At 54.3% G+C, this 19,322-nt stretch overlaps 2 protein-coding genes across 5 annotated transcripts in view; both read left to right on the forward strand.

The window, feature by feature from the left end:
* The window catches only part of DPP9 (dipeptidyl peptidase 9), a 23,011-nt gene extending 16,185 nt beyond the window's left edge, over positions 1–6,826 (forward strand). For all 3 annotated transcript variants that reach the window (XM_006017491.3, XM_025196501.1, XM_025196502.1), the window contains 8 exons: positions 436–588; positions 868–1,003; positions 1,767–1,912; positions 2,233–2,379; positions 2,469–2,621; positions 3,999–4,141; positions 4,714–4,825; positions 5,459–6,826. In XM_006017491.3, the coding sequence (XP_006017553.1) occupies positions 436–588; positions 868–1,003; positions 1,767–1,912; positions 2,233–2,379; positions 2,469–2,621; positions 3,999–4,141; positions 4,714–4,825; positions 5,459–5,551 (1,083 nt within the window). In that variant the 3' untranslated portion in view covers positions 5,552–6,826. The remainder of the gene's footprint in view (positions 1–435; positions 589–867; positions 1,004–1,766; positions 1,913–2,232; positions 2,380–2,468; positions 2,622–3,998; positions 4,142–4,713; positions 4,826–5,458) is intronic.
* A 136-nt stretch (positions 6,827–6,962) lies between these two features.
* On the forward strand, positions 6,963–17,366 carry LOC102370520 (cathepsin L1-like). Of its 2 annotated transcripts, none has more exons than XM_025196503.1 (8): positions 6,963–7,735; positions 13,185–13,309; positions 13,703–13,825; positions 14,224–14,382; positions 14,963–15,187; positions 15,271–15,439; positions 15,704–15,818; positions 16,371–17,366. In XM_025196503.1, exons 2-8 carry the CDS (start codon positions 13,193–13,195, stop codon positions 16,465–16,467), a joined length of 1,005 nt encoding a protein of 334 aa, XP_025052288.1. In that variant the 5' UTR covers positions 6,963–7,735; positions 13,185–13,192; the 3' UTR covers positions 16,468–17,366. The 2 variants fall into 2 exon arrangements, with proteins under 2 accessions (XP_025052288.1, XP_006017554.1); XM_006017492.3 differs by having other exon boundaries at positions 6,963–7,706.
* The last annotated feature ends 1,956 nt before the right edge of the window (positions 17,367–19,322 follow it).

The raw sequence follows: 19,322 nt of genomic DNA on the forward strand, positions 1-19,322 counted from the left end.
GAAATGGCTGTAACTGGAACAGTCGGTCAATTCAATCCCACCTGTGAAGTTTGTAGGTTGTTGGAAAGAAACCTGTGCATCCTCACTACCAGGGCAGCCATGTGGGAACATTGCTGGAAGCTCCTCCTCTTAAAAACATGGTTTTAAATATCCTTTTTCCTGGCTTTATGCTCTTTTAGCTTGTGAATATAGTGAGGCATCTGGAGAGCTGGCTGTCTTCTCCTCTGGCATTCCTCCAAGCTGGTCTTCATCCAGCCCTGCACAAGCATTGTGTGCATGTCCACAGGCCTGGGGCACCAATCATTAATGCAATGAGCATTGTTCTGTTACGGTCCGTTTTATGGAGGCTGGCTTTTGCCTGATGCATCAGTTTGAGTCAGGGAGGGAAGAACAGGCTGTTACCTTTTGACTCCAAGTCCTCTGTCTTCCGTGCAGATCTGGGTGAATGAGGCAACAAAGCTGGTGTATTTCCAAGGCACAAAAGATACCCCCTTGGAGCACCATCTCTATGTGGTCAGCTATGAGTCTCCGAGCGAAATCATACGGCTCACCACTCTAGGCTTCTCTCACAGCTGCTCGATGAGCCAGGTGAGTTCACCTCACCCCTGTGATAACACATGGGCTGCATGTGACAACCACGCTGGACTTAGTTCGTAATGGGGACAAACTGATCCCTGCCCAGGCTTTCCTGAGGAGACTTCATAGGCACTGTGAGCCAGTGCCAGCATTCCTTGCAAATCCCTTGCTCTGTAGTTCCTCCTCTAACAGAGTAGCGTGATGGTACAGAAGGAGGTCCTGTTGTGGGGAGCGGGGGCTTGAGTAATTCCTCTTAGGAACGCAGGAGAATGACCATCTTCTCTCCCACAGAACTTTGACATGTTCATCAGCCACTACAGCAGCGTCAGCACCCCGCCCTGCGTGCACGTTTACAAGATGAGTGGCCCCGATGAGGACCCACTTCACAAGCAGCCCAAGTTCTGGGCCAGCATGATGGAGGCAGCCAGTACGTTTCCCTTCACTCCCCCACTTCGTGCTATATCTGGGCAGGAAGGCAGTGCTGATGCAAACTAGAGAGGTGGAAGGGAGCCAGGCAGGAGCATTGGCTGGAAAGTGTATCTTCCTACCCACTGTTTGCCTCCGGGAGTAGATCTCTTTACTGGATTTCTCTGTACAGGAAGGGGTGTGGTATTGCTGGGGCCCAGAGGGACCTAATGCAGTTCTTATGCTAGTTCCTTGCTTTCTGAGCAAGAGAAGTTGTATGAGGATGCCAGATTAACCGTGCCTGCATGGTTTAGTAGATGTTCCTTCGCTGAGGTGGTCTAGGGAGAGGCAGATGGATGGACTTAATGCCTCTTGCACTCAAGGAATGCGCGTAGCTTCTGCCACTTCATGTAGCCATGATTTTGCAGACTTTGAAGGAGTATTTTTGGTTCCCAGCAGCTGCTGCATCCTGCTGGGAAGGCTTCCTCCTTCCACTTGCCTGCCAGGATCACACAGGATTGTGCGCACAGCTGGTGATATTTGTCATTGGTGGTCTCTGCAGGATGGTGAAGCCTATTGCCATGTGTGGGCAGGGCCAGGTATCTCTTGATGAGAGAGACCCTAAGCTTCTGTTTTAATAGGGTGTGACTGAGATCTTGGAAAAGGAGATGGGCTCAACCCCAGGTTAAGAGGCATGTGGGATACAAGTTGAACCCATTGGGCCAGGTAGGATGATGAGCCTATTGTCTTAAACCTGTAGCTAGTGTCTGGACTGCTCTTCACAGGCTGCCCTCCAGATTACGTGCCCCCAGAAATCTTTCATTTCCGGACCCAGTCGGACATCGAGCTCTACGGGATGGTCTACAAACCTCATGACGTCCAGCCGGGAAAGAAGCATCCTACAGTCTTGTTCGTGTATGGAGGTCCTCAGGTAATAACCCAACCCAGCACCTTCCACCTCTTCCTTGAACTCCTTTCTTGCATCTCTCCCATGTGAGGGAATTCTTCAGAGCTGCCTGGGAATTTGCCCTCTGATTGGAACTGGGAGTTGCAGATGCTTTCTCCTGTCCAGTCCAGTTGCTATGAGCCAAATAACTCCTTGCTAGTGGCTGTAGCCTAGCTCAGGCCTTGATAAACTCTGAGGGGTGGCGTAGAGCCTTAGACAGCAAATAGTGACTGTTGACCCCTTATAAAGATGGGGAGAGGATTTCAGAGGACTGCTCACGTGATTTGTCCTTTCTCCTCCTCTAGGTGCAATTAGTGAATAATTCCTTCAAAGGTATCAAGTACTTGCGGCTCAACACGCTAGCATCCCTAGGCTATGCTGTGGTGGTGATCGATGGGAGGGGCTCCTGTCAGCGAGGACTCAAGTTTGAAGGGGCCCTTAAAAACCAAATGGTAATTCTGTTTACTGCATTATCTCTCCTCCTACAGTGGCCTCCCACCCTCTCACTCAGAAAATAAGCTGACTTGAGCTCTTCTTCCAGGGCCAGGTGGAGATTGAGGACCAGGTCGAAGGTTTACATTATGTAGCAGAGAAATACGGGTTCATTGACTTGACTCGGGTGGCCATCCACGGCTGGTCATACGGGGGCTTCCTGTCCCTCATGGGCCTTATCTGCAAGCCCAGTGTGTTCAAGGTGAGTGTGGCTGGGGAAGGACAGCATGCCAAGTGCATCTGGTGTCTGTGAGTGATGTTATGGGATGGCAAGCTCCAAGTGCTCCATGCCTGTAGCTGGCTTTTCCTGTTCACTGCCCTTGGATCTGGGCTACAGAGAAATGCAAAAGTTGCCCCCTTGGCTCAGGCATTGGCTGGTTTGATGGAACAGCTGCCTAGAATCAAGCAGGTTGTCAACATTGCACTTTTGCATTTAGCATCTGTTTGAGACCAGCTTTGGGCTGGGACCCTGAGGTAGTGGGCTGTGAGCACCATCTGGAAGGAACAGCAGAGTTCTGAGCCAGCAGTGGAGAGTGACTGCCTTGGACCACAGCTTCTGTACAGGAAGGAGCATGGAGAATGGGAGATGTGCCCCAACCATTCCTGCCCCTAACTCCTGACTGGGAGTTGGCCTGGTGCATTTTGGCTGGGGAGAATGCCCCCTGGCAGGGGATGGGCTGTCATCAGCCTCAGTCCTGGAAAAGGGACACACCAAATGCACCTTCCCTGAGCTAGAGCTGCAGCCCTGCCACCATCCCATCCTGTGCCTCCAGGTTCCAGCTGCATGGGTGGGTGTGGCTGAGAACGGCTTCTTCGTTAGGGGATACGCTTCCTCACTGGCCCCTGCACTGCTGTGAATCAAGAGGCACTACGGGGCTTTTGAGCCAGTAAAACCCACACAGCGTTAGAGGGCACATTGCTGCAGGGCACAGTGCTTTCTCAAGCGACAATAAACTTTCTGAACAGATTCCCTGGCGCTTTTCCTAATAAAAACAGTCTGGTCAAGTTCCATCTGGGAACCTTACGTTTTCCCACAACTGAATTTCCCCAGTGATTTCAGCAGTCCCTTTTGCTTCCTCAGCAACTGTTCCACTCCATAGGTGGCCGCTCCATGGTGACAGATAAAGCAATTGCTATAAATATCCCCTAATTAACCTTTGCTCAGATTGCATGTGCCTGTGGGGGCCATGTTCCCTCCACCTGGAAGGCACCTGACATAATGCTGGGGGTCGAAGTCGAGTGCTTGTGTAGCCCTTTGAGGTCTGTGGGTCTGAAGAAGTGCAATTGCTGAATAGCTCTTCAGAGCAGAAAGGGTCCTTGTGCTCACTTATCCTGGTTTGTAGAACAGACTGGATTTTTCCCAGTCATGCCTGTAGCTCCTGGTTAAGGCAGAGCCAGAGGGTGGTGCAGCACTGACTTCAGGAGGCACTGTGCTTCAGCTGCAGGAGCTGGGCTGCTCTGGAACGAGGAAGCACATGTTTACAGCTGTGGGTCTCTGACCTCCCCAGGAAGGATAAGGCAGTGTATTATAGCACTGGATCACTGAAACCCTCTCTGCCCCCCTGTATTTGTCTGGCAGATTGCCATAGCAGGTGCCCCTGTTACAGTCTGGATGGCGTATGACACCGGGTACACAGAGCGGTACATGGATATCCCAGAGAACAACCAGCAGGGTTACGAAGCCGGCTCTGTGGCACTGCATGTAGAAAAACTCCCCAATGAGTAAGTACCATCCGACAAGGTATTTGCTGCTGACTGCTGAGGGCTTGCTGTTGCTGATGAGCTTGCAGTAATCCCTCTTACCTTGGGTGCTCATCCTTGTCTCCTAAAGCTGACCTCCTCCAGGTCATCAGCTGGCATTGGCCTGTGTGCACCTGGCCAGAGTAGAGCACATCTAATGGTCACTTGCCTTTCTTCTGGGCTCAGCTGCTTCAAGGGAAGAGGAGCAGGGGGAAGCTGGGGTAGATTAGATAAAACTGGCTGGCTGGGGAAAGTCAGTTCACTGGCAGAAGCTTTAAGAACATTGTTGTGGAGAGTGCTGAAACTTTGGGCGATCCTCTGCCCTAATTCACACTGTTTGGCACTGCTGTCTGTGGTGGGCAAGGGCAGGGTGCTGTGACCCAGCTTGCCTCAGCTAAGGTGAGCCCAAGATCAGTGATGCCATGCCCTGGGGTGGCGGAGGGGGACCTGTTTCCCTCCCACGTAACCAGGTGCTGATGTGCTGGCTGATGGCTCTGCTCAAGTCTCTGGCCAGGCTTTGCCCTCAGACTCATTCTCTCTCGCCCTATCTCCAGGCCAAACCGCTTGCTGATCCTCCATGGGTTTCTGGATGAAAACGTGCACTTTTTTCATACCAACTTCCTGGTCTCCCAGCTAATCCGGGCCGGAAAACCTTATCAGCTGCAGGTAAGAGGAACTGGAGCGAGGTCGGATGGTCCCTGTGCACCAGGAGGCAGTGGAAGACTTTCTTCCTCCTCCTTTCTTCAGAGGGAAGTAGTATAAGAGCTCCCATGTCTGGAGAAGCAGAGGTGATTCCAGCCTACCTTAATTTCAGCCAGCTGCACAAATGTGACCAGAAGGTGGCACTCGATTGCTGCTCCATTGCTTTGCAGAACAGCGACAGTATCCAAGTCTTTCCTAAACAGCATTTTGCCCCTGCTGCCTGCCTTCTCCCTTTGCACTCTGTGGCTATCAGTTGACTTGCCCAGGTGGCCTCAAGCCATTTGGTGGCCTGCTCTGACATTTGGCTAGCAGAAGACAGGGTGATATACTCCTTATATATTAACTAAATAAGATCTGTGGAGAGAGCACAAGCTCTCGTGGGCTACAGCTCACTTCACCAGATGCTGTGAAAGGATGTGTTGACTAGCAGACGTGTTGACATGTGCAGGGGGTGCCAGAGCAGATATATTTCACAGAACTCATTGGCTCCCCTAAAATGCATTCAGCCCTGTGGGGGCCAGAGGCAAGTCCATGGGAGGAGCTATGGGGGTAACGTAGCCATTATCAGCTAACGGCCATCTCTTTGCTTCCGTGTAGATCTACCCCAACGAGAGACACAGTATTCGGTGCCCCGAGTCGGGCGAGCACTATGAAATCACGCTGCTGCACTTTCTACAAGAATACCTCTGAGAGCACGGGCCTCAGCAAACCGCTGGACACTGACAGCTCACCTCTGCCCCTGCTGCCACCACCTCCTTCCCTCGACCGCCTTTGAAGCCAGAGCACAAGTCGCTGGGGGGCTACCCTGACCAAGGGGCTGGGGGGAGTACTGCTTCTGTTTCCTCTGGACAGTGTTGCCTTCCTACGCTTCCTAAGCTAGAGCTCTGCCTCTACTCAGCTGCTCACCTTGACTCTGCCCTGGCTGTTAATGCTTTGTTTTGCTGCTACTCCCTCTCTGCTGGGAACCAGTGACAGGGGTCCGGCTCCAGAGGCTGAGGTGCATGTGCATCTCTCGCTCGCTCTCTCTCCTGTCTCTTCCACTGCACCTCAGCAGGCCCCATGCTCTTACCTGCGAGAAGTCAGTGCCTGCGTTGGAAATGGAAGAGCTGAATCGGCATACTGCCTTAAGTCAGGAGGGCAAGGGGGGAGAGAAGCAGCCGCCCTGAGTCCCGCAGGAGTCGATCACTGCTGCTGTTGCTTTGGAACGCGCAAAGGCTGGAGCCTGGGCAGCTCCGCAGAAGCATGTGACACAAGGCTTCCTTTTTTCCTTTGTTTTCCTTTTCTTTTTAGTTTTTTTAAGTTAATTTTGCAGAGCAGAGGGGGAAAGCAGCTGGGTTGGCGACAGTGTCCTCAGCCCCCTTACCCCGACTTGCTGCTCACGGGCAAAACTGTGCCAACAGGTAGCATGGTAGCAGCTGGCTACACCCCAACTGGCATTCGCCTTCCCAGAAACTGCAGTAGCATCTGGGTTTTGCAACATGAGATGGATATTTATGCAAATATTCCTTCCCTCCCTCCCCACTATTGCCCCTCTCTTTGCTGTGTCCTCCCCCCAGTGCACCCTTCCTCACCACCCTCTTGCCCCCAATGCCCTGAGCTTTCGGACGTGCACTGAAATTGGCTGCGCTTCAGTTCTCTGCGGGTCAGTGACTGGTCTCCTCGCCCATCTACTTGGCAAACACTCGCTCTCTTCTGGTTTTTATTTACCGGGTCACCATGAACTGCAGTTCTGGGGTAGGGGGGGCGTAGACACTTGCACCTCAGGGGAGCACCCACCCTTCTGCCCCCAAAGCCAAGGGTTTGTCAGGGGCAAAAATGAACAAGAGCAACCCACCCAAATGAACCACATCAACTTGCCCCCGAGTATTTTAAGTGCGTATTATGAAAAGAAAATATTTTTATGGATTCTTATTCTTTTATAATTGAGTGTAAGATGTAGCGACTCATTAAAATATTGGAAATGGATGCCATGGCACTCGCATTGGTCTCCGGGCTCGCTGCGGTCACTCGCGGGGTTGGTGGCACAGCCGGCGATTCTTTCTTGTTGGGAGTTGACAACTATGTTATGTTTTTAATATTCCTCCAGAAAGGCCAGATCTAAGCAGCGGAAGCTTCAGGGTTTGGGAACTCCTGTCATGTTCCCAGATTGTCTGCTGACTGTGTAGCCTTGGGGGTGGATGGATGTTGGCGTCCAAACTATTCAGCAGCTGCAGACAGCAGCCTGATTCTTCCTGGGGGGCTGAGCCGCCAGCACGTGGGAGTATGGGGACACTCAGTCACTCTGGAGGTCAGGGCACATGGGCACCCAAATTTGGCACCCGAGGTCCTGACCCTGTAGTAGGAGGCAGGCAGGAAGCTCCGGTGCAGAGCTGCTCTGTGCATCTGACTGCTGGGGCTGCCTGCATTTGTCTCATGGAAGAATCAGGGTCTAAAGGTTGGAGACTTAGGCATAGCATCTTGGTTTCCCCTCTGGGTGAAGAAACAGTGCGTTAGTTAAGCCTGCTGAGTGCTTTGAGATGCGGAGCTGGAGCGTCTGCTCAAGTGCAGCCAGCGCTCCAATTCTTGGAAGCTAGGTACAAGTTGTTTGTGCTCAAACTGTCCATGCTAGCCTTATCTTGATGGGTCTGTGCCCTTGTTTTAGCTGCTTCAGGAAGCCCTGTTGAGCAAGTGGCTGAGCAGTAGGACTGGGGGGAGGAGGGAGGGAGGGGGGTCTGGCAGGAAGTTGCACGTCTCTGATCTCTGAAGCTCCCCGAGCGGAGACACGAGCATCCCCACGGCCCTTACAGAGAGGAGCCGCCTGCCTTCCTTCCCCCTGCCTCTGGAGACCCAGGTGAACACGTGCCAGGTGACAGCAGAACTTCTGTATTTCGTGAGGTTTGTTCCTCTCCCTGTCAAGTCTTCACAGCTGCTTCAGTTCTGAAAGAGCAATCAATAGGGCTTCTCTTCCCAGCCTGCTGGCTTCTCCTTTCCTTTACCTCCTGACTCCTTAATCTTTCTTCCAAGCCAGGCAGTCTAGGTGGGAGGTGACCAGCTGCTGCTCAGCCTGTTTGGATCTGCAGGTCTAAGGCAGGCTGTTGCCCTGGGAGTGTGCAGTTGAACTGCTGCAATATATACTGACGAAGTGCTTGTCTTGAACTTAAAATGTCAGATCCCTCGAGCTCTCCCCTGGACTGTAGGATGCAGGGCCAGGTGGGGTTGGAGAGCCCCAAAATCATTAGCTTGGAAATCAATCAATCTCAATCCTGACCTCTTTTGCTGTGCAGCAGGCTTACTGGGGCCTGAAGAACAAATGCAAAGAAACCTCTGTCTTATCCCTCTCCACTGCCTCTTGCCTTGTACTCCAATTTACCTCTACTTAAGTCAGGTTCAAGGCATCTCTTATTACTGCAAGCCCTTTATCTAGAGCCAAAGCACAATTGAACTCATTTCCTAAAGGAATGAACTGCACTTCTGGAAGTGAACGGTCTTAGTGGGATCAGTGTGAGCGAGCGTGAAAAATTGCTGTCCCCGGAGAATTGGATGGATTGCAAAGCTTTGGGGGGGCTGGGAGTTCAATTAAGGTTTTTCTTAGCGGTAGGGGTGGCCTTCAAAGTAAATGCTCTGCTTTTTGGTAGGAGAACACTTGCTTTAAAACACCTCAGATTTGCTCTTGTATTTTTACATTGGACAGACCTCAAAAAGTTTGACCAAAAAATGACTTTCTGTCCAAACACATCATTTAGCTAGCAAGCTCTCTGGCATTCTCGTAATCTCGTAGTAGCTAAAACCAGCAGGAAACCCTGAGTCAGAGAGAGAAACAGAGAGAGAGAAAATGTGAGACATGTTGGAAGAGGATTGCCATCATATTGATTGGTCTGTTTGTGTTTTAAAATACTGTGGGTCTTCTAGAAGTATATGCACACGTGTGTGTGTGTGTGTGTGTGTGTGTGTGTGTGTGTGTGTGTGTGTACACACATGCACATGGTCTCAGCATTATGTGCAAGGTAAACTCATTCCTGTAGGTCAGTGTGGGGTGGGCAGTTTCTGTGCCCCAGTGGAAGCTCTGCTATAACCAAGTTGGAGGAAGAGCCTAAAATGCACTACGAGATTGCACTGAAATCCGTTATCAGCTCCTAAGCTTCCAGTAAATCCACTTCATCCTGTGGCTGGTGCACTATTTCACCATCCGGTTTAGGAAGCAAAAGCAAAAATGAACGAGTTCTGTGGCGCTGTCCCAGTAACAAGTTGCTTGGAGGTGTCCCCTACGTCCTGCAGTCTTGTTAGTGTGTTGGGCATTGCCCTAATTATCTAACGCACTTCAGCATCTGTGGAAAATTGTAGCCGAGCCCTATCAAAGGAAGGGATGGGAGAGGGGGGACAGGACTTGCGTCTTCAACTGGCAGCTGCAGTGGGGTTGCAAACCCAATGGTGGGTCGAGTGTCCTTGCCCTGTAATAATGTGTGCAGCAGCCTGGGGGGCTTGCAAAAGTGCAGTGTTTGGGTAGGTTTGAGCTGGACTGGGCACTCACGGCCGTGCCCCAGGTCTGGTCATTTCTTCCAGGCCAAGGCGGGCACCGATCCATTGCCTTCCTGGCCTAGTATGGTGGAGTGAGGTGCATGCTCAAAAGCAGGGCATGCTTTTCAAAGCAGAGCGTATGCCAAGCACTCGGTTGCCTGCACTTACTTAAGTTGCATCGTCTTTCAGTGCCAGACTCAGGATGTCTGAGCCATGCAGCCAGCCCCGTTTCCTCTCTCGGGGAGAGAGCGAGGTGGAAATAGCTTGCTGGGAAGCCGATGTAGTCTCCTTGGGGATGCCCTCCATCAACTGCTGAGCAGAGGTGGATCTGGGGGAAGACACAAGATTGCTACTGAAGAGCCCGGGCTTTGTTTCCAGCGGTCTCAAGGCAGGTTCAGGCCGTGCCTCAGTTTCTCTCCCTCTGTGAAGTGGGACTTGATTTGGGGCTGTTGTATCTGAGCGTAGCAGTTTTATGTGGGGCTGGACCCAAGGAGCTGTAGAGGCTGGGAGCACAGCTGCAGTCCTGGCCCTGGGGGCCAGGCAACTGCATTCAGGGACTGCAAGCATAGGGGTGCTCTCCTGGGGAAAGGAAAACCGGGCAGGTCCCAGGGCATTCTTCCCCCAATCCCCTGCCCCCCACACGCAGCTCTGTCCTCTTCAGCTGCTGCTAGACCTCAATGTGAAGCAAGAGCCTGCCCGCCTCCCCTGCAGCTTCCTCTGACCTTCTCGAGTGCTATTTCTGCCCCCTGATCACATTGTTTGCAAATGGCTCCGCTTATCGGTGCTGCGGGAGGATGTGTGATACGCTGCCAAAGCCGCAACCTGGGACCATCTAGGCTGTTAAAAAGCATCGCCCATGTTTCCTCTAGTGCCAGTTGTCACACTGCTCTTTTGTGCCAGGCTGGGCTCTGGCCAGCCGGAAAAGCAGCTTTCCCAGAGCTGTGCATATGTGATGCTGACTTCTGACCCTACCAGCACTTGGGGCTCATCCTGCTGGGTGCCCTGGCCTCAGTGCAGCCTGGTATTTAAACACGGGCTTGGCTTCGGTGCAACTTCATGTTTTGCCTGCCTTGCTGGGTTAGGGTGTGCAGTACCTTGCTGGATGGAGTCCTCTGCTTCTCGGTGCAGGGCTTAAAGGCACTTTCTGCATCACCCTCTGTGATTGCCAGCACTGGACAAGTAGGTCCCTGCCCCGAGTACCTTGGTCATGAGCCATCGGTGGTGTCCCTGGTGCCAGTCCCTTCTGGAGGCAGGGCAGGAAGGAGATCCTTAGATGGGCTGGCAGCTGAGTGGAGGAGCGGCACCGGGCTTGGGCTCCATGACAAGGTGCCGAGAGCAGAGCAGGGGAGGCTGCAGTGGTGGGTGGTTAGGAGAGGCTGAAGGCTGTCAGCGGGAGCATCCCCCACCAGGCCTGCACTCCCCGCAGTGACAGCTGGTCTCAGCAGCACATTGCTCATTGCGTTTCCTAACGACCTCGGGTACTGGCAAAGTGCCTGCCAGCGCTACACCCCGGCGCTGGCGCAGAGCCCTGCAGAAAAGGGCCAAAAAGACACAAGCCAGCAACCTGGCTGAGATGTGGGAGCTGCGCGGTAACTGCGGGCATCCTGTCCGACTACGAGCAGAGCCAGAGGGCACAGAAAGAAGAGCAAGAAACCCCAGGGTAGGCGGTCATGAGACTGTCCTCCCTCCCAAAAGTTGCAATGTTGATCTCAGTAGGACTCCACCATAGTCCCCATGCTAGAAAGTCTACCTCCCACCTACTGTCTGGTCTGTCCACCCGTATAAACCCCCAGTCCCACTTGAATCTTGCTAAATATTTGGCTACAAGCAGAAGCAACTCTCTCCTCCACCCCCCCGCCACGATTGCTATCATCCGATGCATACAACGCACGCCCAAGATGAGCGTCCCTTCAGCCCGTTGTAACGTCTCTACCCGGCAGAGAGGAAGCCTGACTCATTTCCAAGCAATAAAGGTGGTTTTTGTCCTCGTGCAAAGGTACTGTTAGCGGCTGCCTCCGTTAGGCCGATTGTAGCTATAACGCTAGCAGCAAACCCCAGTAGCATGTGCGGCCTGGGTAGAAAACCAGTCGAGTAGACACTGTCCCTTGCTTGCAGTGACTGTTTGCTCGTGGCAGCTGGGAAATAGCATGGCAAAGGCCAATCCTCAGAGCACAGCTGTGCTGCTTTCTAAATAAATATTTAAATACTATGGAAGGAGGGTGGGAAACTGGGGGAAGCCATGCCCAGGAGATAACCCTCCAGCTGACAGTCTGGTGAGATTGCACAGGCAGCAGCAACACCAGCTAATGCTGACCTGGAGTTTGGTTTTACTCAGCAAGTCTCCTGCTCAGACAGGAGCAAAAAAAGAGCCTGGGCAATGCTGGTCTCCGAGTGGAAATCACCTGGCAGCTATAAATGGTACCGAGTGCCCCCAGCTGATTCCCGGGGAGCCTTCAGTGGCTGCAGATGCTAGGCTTGGGCTCCATGTGTGATGCCGTTGTCCCAGAAAAGTGTGTGGGGGGGTCTTGTCACTGGTTACCCCCAGTTTGCATTAGTGGAAGCATCCCCACAAATTGCTGTGTGGCGGGCAGCGATGGGAGCCCGGATTGGGGGCTCCAGGTGGGTCTGAAGGAATGGCGCAGGGCCGTGCTTTAGTAAAAGGCAGGTAAAAGTCAGTGAAAGTTAAAGACACAGAAGCTGAATGAATCCAAACAGGATTTCCCATGGACACCGGCTGGGAAACAGGAGGCACCGTGGGGCCAGAGATGGACGGACCAAACTTGGTGCTTCATGGCAAAATGCAATGAGAAGTTGGGCGATTGCACCCAGCATCCTTTCTGGGGGTTATCGCTTAACCCCGGTGTTGGGAGAAGAGGTGGGCACGAAGGAACCAGCTCTTCTGTCAAGGCTGCAATGGCTGCTGGGACACCGCTGGGCCTGAGCGATGCCCTGACCAAAATGAGCTAAAGAGAAGGACCCAAGTGACACTGCCCTCCTCCAGCATCGGCCGTGTCCTACGCGCCATCTCGAACTCGAGCCTTGTGCTCTGGCCATCAGCCTCCTGCTTGAGACCCAATGTTCCTTCCCCGCCTTTTTTCCTCCCTTCCCTATTTCCTTCTTTTTTGTCTTTAGTCTGAGCAAAGCGTCTGACTTTCCCCAGCCTCTTAAATCCCTGAGTGGGAAGGCAGCCGGGCAGAATTGAAGCCCCAATTCTGGTATATTTTGCCAGGCCTGGGCATGGCCGCCTGCCTCTATCGGGCAGCGGGGTCGGGTGGAAAAGTCGGCTCCAGGAACAGCCGCTGCCTGCTCTCCCCCCTCTCTTTTCCTGCACCACACCTCCTGTTTTGCCTTCAAGGGAGCGGGATCATCAGCCCATGCAGCCCATCTCAGCTCTTTTTCCCCCCTCCGTAAAAAGGACAGTGAAATTGCATCTCAAAGGCAGCTGGGACTTTTATAAACCCCGTTGAAACAAAAGGTTTCCCGTAAAACACCCCCCGCCCAACTCTCTCCCAGCCACACAGACCGGGAGGAAAAGAGGCTGTTAAAATTAAAGCTTTGCTTTTCATTTCAAACACTTCCGCCGGATTTCTTTCTTCCTTGCTGTCTTTAATGAGGGTTTTAATGGGGATTTGTTTCACGGGTCTAAGCAGGCCAATGTCTCTGTCCTAGAAACCCTGAGCCAGTCTCAGTGCTTTCATGTTGCGCTGCAATGGGGTCACGCGAACGCTTTTGCTCTGGGTCTTTTTATCCATCAAAATTAACTTGACGGATGCTGGGAGCAGCCCCAATTCACGGCTAACTGGGGTGTTTCTCGCTCCCCCACCCCCAGGCTGTGCCATGCTGGTCCTGCCAGGGCTCCTCGCGGCGCTGCTGGGCTGGACTCTTGCTCTGGACCCAGCCCTGGAAGATGGATGGAGAGGATGGAAAAGCTTCCATGCTAAGGAGTATCTCGAGGTAAGTCCAGAGCATGGAGGGGCTCCGAGCTGTTTGGGGAGGGGGAGGACGGGTCCATTGGCCAACTAGAGACTTCCCATTGTGGGGGTCGTGCATAATTCCCACTGATTTTGAAGGGGGCAGACCTGGAGGACATGGTCCAGCCCTCATGGTGCAGCCTAGGGCCTGTGGGGAACTCCTGGACACATGCACACGCACACATGCACACGCCTGCAGAGCAGGGTCCCTTCTGCTGTCTCAATTCAGTATCCTGCCTCTGTGCAGCCCCAGCACCTCAGCTTCCCCGACTCAGGCCCATCTCATCGGACCTGTCCCCTGAGTTTCCCCTGCCCAGCTCCTTTGCTTCCAGACCGGGAGCCTGCCCGACTGTAACCGCTCTCTGTCCCTTGGCAGGACGATGAAGCTTTCCGGAAGGAGACCTGGGCGAAGAACCTGCAGCGGATCAAGCAGCACAACCTGGAGGCATCTCAGGGGAAGCACAGCTACCACCTGGAAATGAACCACTTTGGGGACCTGGTACGTGCCCTGTCTTGGCCTCGCTTGGCTTGTGGGGGTGGGTGGGAGAGCAAGGTGCCCCCCTGGGTATCTGGGACCCTCTTCCCTTCCTCCATCCCCTCCCCATCCTCCTCTTTCAGCCCTCAAAATCCCAGCACCGTGGCCCCCCTCTTCCCCGGCATGCCAAGGAGACTCTTCTCCCTTCAACGGCAGCATGACCACATCCTCCTCCTCCACCCCAACGCCAAGGGGCCCTGCAGGGACCAGCTTCCCATCCTCAGCACTCGCTTCCTCCATCCCTCCCGCCCCTCCTGGCTTCCCACGCAGCTGATGTTTAGGATCCACTGGGGGAAACCCAGGTCTGCAGGCCGGGGGGCTCAGGTGGTCACGTTTTCTCAAGACTTCTCCTTTCCCTGCAGACGGATGAAGAGTTCAACCAGGTTGTGAACGGCTTCATTCCCGACACCGCCCAGCAGCCCGGTGGGATAGAGCTCCTCTTCCAGGAACCAGCTTCTCCTGCGACCCTGAAAGAGGTGGACTGGCGAGCGAAGGGTTATGTCACCCCCGTGAAGAACCAGGTGGGCCGAGGATGCAGCTGATGCCCAGCCCCAGGGTCTGCTGCTGCTCATGATGGTCCAGGGCACGGGCCTTGGGGATGCTGGGGGCCTGCACCTGATCACAGCTCTGGGTCTGGCCCAGGTTCGGGTGACCCCATTCAAACACCAAAGGCCTCAGCCCGCAGTGTGGCTGCAATCCAGACCCAACTGGGAGGAACTGGGTTCAGTCGTTTCCCTGTTGCCACCTCCCTGTGGTGGGGATGGAGCTGGGGATGGCTTGGCTGAGGGTGCACGTTTCTTTCCCCCGTCCCGATCTGCTTTAAAGCTGTTACAGCAGGGAGCAGGCCCCAGCCATGCCAATCGTGGACCCCATGTCTTCTTCCCCAGCGATGGGCAGCCAAGCAGAGCAGCTGGGGTGTGAGGAGAGGTGTCCTGCACCGTGCATGTGCTGCCCAGATGCCGGGTAGGACTCAGCCTCTCTGCAGCGCCAAGGGACCCACTGCAATTACGCGGCCTGACCACCTGCAGCTCCCAGTGAGCCCCACTGGGGCTTTTTGCAATTTGGGACTGAGCTCGAATCACCTTTCTTTGTCTTCCTCAGGGCTTATGTGGGTCATGCTGGGCTTTCAGTGCCACCGGGGCCCTGGAGGGCTTGGTCTTCAACAAGACAGGCAAGCTGGTGCTGCTGAGTGAGCAGAACCTCATGGACTGCTCCTGGAAGCTGGGGAACAGCGGCTGCCATGGGGGGTACATCACAAGGGCCTTCCAGTATGTGCATGACAACGGGGGCATCAACTCAGAGCGCATCTACCCCTACCTGGGACAGGTAACGACGGAGAGGGGAGACAGCTGGGTGGCCGGGCAGCGGGAGCAGGGCTTGAGCACCCATTCTGCATCGCGTCCCTGCAGGACGGCTCCTGCTGCCGCTACAACATCCAGGACAAAGCGGCCAACTGCACCTCCTTCCGGCGGGTCAAGCAGGGCAGCGAGGCAGCCCTGGAACAGGCGGTGGCTACCGTGGGCCCAGTCTCGGTGGCGGTGGATGCCAGCAACTTTGAGTTTCACTTCTATCGGAAAGGTACCAGGCCTTTTGGCCGGGGGCCTCTAAATGAAGCTCTTCCAGAATGGGGTGCAGGGGCCCAGGTCTGTGTCTCCTCTTTCACACCCTGTTTCATTTTACAGTAGCCTGTGAGGGCAGAGACTTTGCCCCTCTGTGCTGTGCCCGGGGCTTCAGCCCACCGCGCCAGGGCAGATTCTCCCTCCAGTGACCTGCCAGGACCCCTCTCTTGAACCGCAGGGCCAGCAGTGCTGGTGGGAGCTGATTCAGCTTTGCTCTTTCCAGGAGTCTTCAATGACAGCCACTGCAGCCGGACAGTGAGCCACGCGATGCTTGCTGTTGGCTACGGCACGACCCAGGAGGATGGGAAAAGCAAGGACTACTGGATCCTAAAGAACAGGTGATGGGTGGGGAACAGCCGGGAGAGAGAGCACCTTTGGGGATGTGGCTGTGCATTCGTTTGTCACCCCCCGGCCGCATCCAGCTCGGTGCCCCCTTCCCTCGCAGGGCGGATGGGCAGACAGATGGACACAAACCTGCACTCCACCTCCCAGGGCATCTCCCTCCGGTCCTGTCACCCAGGGCTGAGAGCAAGAGCTGAGCAAGCCTCCTTCTGCCTTGGTAGTCCAGTGTGATACTTCAGGGCTGCTCCTTTCAGCTGGCTGAGCTTGTTAGCGGATGGAGGCACGTTCGGGGAGGCAGCTGCCAAGATGCAGCAATCAAAGGGAGATGGGAAGACAGAGCACAGCCATAAAGAAGTGCCCAATTCTTTGCTGGGAGGGCATGGGGGTCTCAACACCAGCTGCTCGGTGCAGCCTCCAATGCAGCCTGTTAGGGAGCTTCTGTGCCGCAGACCCTTCTCAGGACAAGGGGGCACGTCCTACAGCCCCCGCCTTGCTCCCCTGTGTCCCCGCACAGCGACACACTCACTCTTCTCCTTCTCTTCCCACAGCTGGTCTGAGCGCTGGGGTGAACAAGGCTACATCCGGCTGTGGAAAGGAGACAACCACTGCGGGGTTGCCAATCAAGCCAGCTTTCCTGTCTTGTAGCCCCTCAGACCCGCCAAGGGGCCTCTATGCTGGAACAGCGTTCATCCCACTGGAATCCTTTCCCCTTGATTGCCTTCAAGTCTGGATTTTTCTCCTCCGAACACCACTCCTTTGGGCCCCCAGCCAGGATTTCGGGGTGGTTTCTTTGTTGCTGCAGGTTCAGATTTCACCTGCCTTTACTAGCAATTAAGTCGTGTTGCAAACCGCTTTTCTAATCGGGATGTGCGGTGTCCCGTCTGCACCGAGTGAGATGGAGTGTTCTCTGCCTAACGCGTTCCCAAGATAACTGTGCAAAGCAAGCTCTTTGTTGGGCGGAAACAAGATTAAAGAGGCTTCTCCACCGGAGCTCTCTGTGTACGACAAGCCTGGCATTTCCTTCGGCCTTTGTAGCTCATGCTCCAAAGCCATCCGAGACTGCTCCAGACTGGGTGGCAGCCGAGCTAAGGAGAATGGGGGGGAAAGCACTCGGGACCTGCTCCTGCCTTATTTTTGCCCTGTCTGTGCACTGTATGTTGACTTGCTTTCTGCCCCCCAACAGTTGTTGGTGGAGAGCAATGTGCTTACAGACCCAAGCACGCTGGTGGGGATAACGTCGGCAGAGCCCAGATGCCCTGCATTCAGACAGGGAGTCCCTCGGAGAGCTGTAGCAAAAGGCAATGACAACTTCTAGACCCCTGCCTTCCTACAACATAAGAACATAAGCCGTGCCATGCTGGCTGAGACCAATGGTCCATCTAGCCCAGTACTTTGTGTCCAACAGTGGCAGAAATGGATGCTGGAGAGAGAAAGCTTTGAACCAGACATCTCCAGTGATCTTTCCCCTATTGGGAATCCTCCTTGGCATCTCCCAATATTGGGTGATAGATGCCGGAGAAAACATCTCCAGCCGTTCTGTTCCATAGCCATTAATAGATCGATCATCCATTCACTGATCCAGTCCCTTTTTGAACCTGGCTTGTAGCATCTGCCTCCACCCCCTCCTGTGGCCATGAGTTCCACAAGTTAACTACACGGTGTATAAAAAAGAACTTCTGGCAGGAAGTTAAGGGAAGAGTGTTACCAAGTGGTTTCAAGCGTGAGGCAGAAGAACTACACACTTGCGCTTCCCAGCTCTGTCCCCAAGCTGCTGTGTGACCTCCCCCTCCTGATGCCTCTTTGCATATCACAGCCTCACATTGACTAAACCCTCAACATGGGTTTGGAGACTCCGCGTGGGTCTGAAACCCTTTGAGCCCATCTGGAAAAAGGCTTGAGCTTGCACACAGCCGCCTCAGCGGTTTTCACTGCCGTTGCAATGTTGTGTTGAGTTCCCAAAAGCTGGTGTCCGTGGGAAGGGCTGTCATCTTCACCTGATCCTCAGAAGCAAGTGGGGGGTCTGTGTAGGCAAGAGGGACAACTTTCAGCCTATTTTGGGCACAAGGAGCAAAGCTTCCTAGGACATGGAAGGCCGGAGGAGTTCAGGGGAGTGAGGGGAGCTATAGATCAGGTCTACTAATAGGCACCCCCCAAAAGACCCCACACACTAGGTCATCCTGAGGTCTCGCTCCGCAGACCCCCTGCTCTTGCAAGTTGCCACCGTCCTGCTGTCTCAGCCAGGTTTTGCAAGTGCCTGTATGCGTGAAGGGCGAGGGGATCCTGAGCTCTTCTCTCTGCACCCTTTTTGCGACCACAGCTCGTCTAGTCCCAGGGTGCTGCAGCACAGCCACCTGCAGCCTGGGACGGCCAGTTGGGCAATCTGCTTTGCAGCACAGCACCGGGCTCGTCTGGCGTCCTTCAAGCTAAGCCTCTGGAGATTTATGAGAGAACCGGCGCTCCTCCAGCTTTATTTCCCCTCTCTGTGCCTTCATGAGCTGGAGGCAGGGTATAAATCAAGCATTTCACAGCTAGGTTCAGGTACATTCAGGAGATTGATTTTGGTGCTAAGACACGGGAGTCCTGACTAACGGCAGTGGTGAGCAGCTGGACCCCGCTTTTTGTAGCTTGTTCAGTATGCCTGCAGCCCAGGCCCGATGGCCGCGATGACCTGATAGATTTCTTTCCTTGACCCCGCTTTCTTCCAAAATGGCTTTGAGGATTTATTGCTGCTGGAAGGGGCCGGCCTGCTCGACAGCCCCGGAGATTGAAAACCTCCAGACACGCTGGGTGTCAGATGCTGCCCAGCCAGCGCACTGACCTCCAGTGGGGGAAAGGACCTGTGTAGTCCGTAAGCACCACAAATGCCGTGTTATTGCACATAGCAATAGGAATCTGCTATGTCCAGGGATCTGTCCCAGAGGCCAGAGGAGTGGGGTGGGACTGGATCGGGCCCACAGACCGCCCCACCCCCACTGCCACCCATCGGGACATTGTGTGTGGCCCGAGTGGGTGCCCGGTGTGGCACGCAGGGGACCCATGGACAGCTCCCTCCTCCTCCCAGGCTGCATCCAAGCCTCCTCTGCCCATCAAGGACTCTCCTAACCCTAACCCTAGCCCATGGGTCCATCCTGCTTGCAGTGCCCACCCCAGACGGGCTGGGCCAGGCACGCAGGGAGGAGGAAGGGTCTCAGCCTGGCCCCGTATGGAGGCAGCCGTGGCTTTAGGGTTGTTGGCGCTCTGGGCAAGGGAGTCATTTGGGGAGGCTTAATTTGGAGGACCTATAAGCAAGTCGGACATTTTCCATTTCAATTGCCCTCTGCATGAAACTGCCGTGAAAGGATCTTAATACCACAGTGACAATACAAATATTCAGCGTAGTTCATTTTTATTTTGATAAAGCGTGGTCGCCTGGGGGGGGGGCAGACGGCACGGGGCATCCTCCCGTGTCACCTATATCAAGGGGAGTTTGGAAGGGATCAGGTAGTGAGCCATGAATTTAA

This window comes from Alligator sinensis, unplaced genomic scaffold (assembly GCF_000455745.1).
Source record: "Alligator sinensis unplaced genomic scaffold, ASM45574v1 scaffold1295_1, whole genome shotgun sequence".
Taxonomy (NCBI): domain Eukaryota; kingdom Metazoa; phylum Chordata; order Crocodylia; family Alligatoridae; genus Alligator; species Alligator sinensis.

What these genes read in the sequence shown, in the direction of transcription:
- LOC102370520 (XM_025196503.1), top strand. Translation starts at nt 13,193, where the DNA reads ATGCTGGTCCTGCCAGGGCTCCTCGCGGCGCTGCTGGGCTGGACTCTT. An exon ending in ATGCTAAGGAGTATCTCGAG is followed by an intron (nt 13,310 to 13,702) that starts GTAAGTCCAGAG and finishes GTCCCTTGGCAG; the next exon opens with GACGATGAAGCTTTCCGGAA. An exon ending in TACTGGATCCTAAAGAACAG is followed by an intron (nt 15,819 to 16,370) that starts GTGATGGGTGGG and finishes CTCTTCCCACAG; the next exon opens with CTGGTCTGAGCGCTGGGGTG.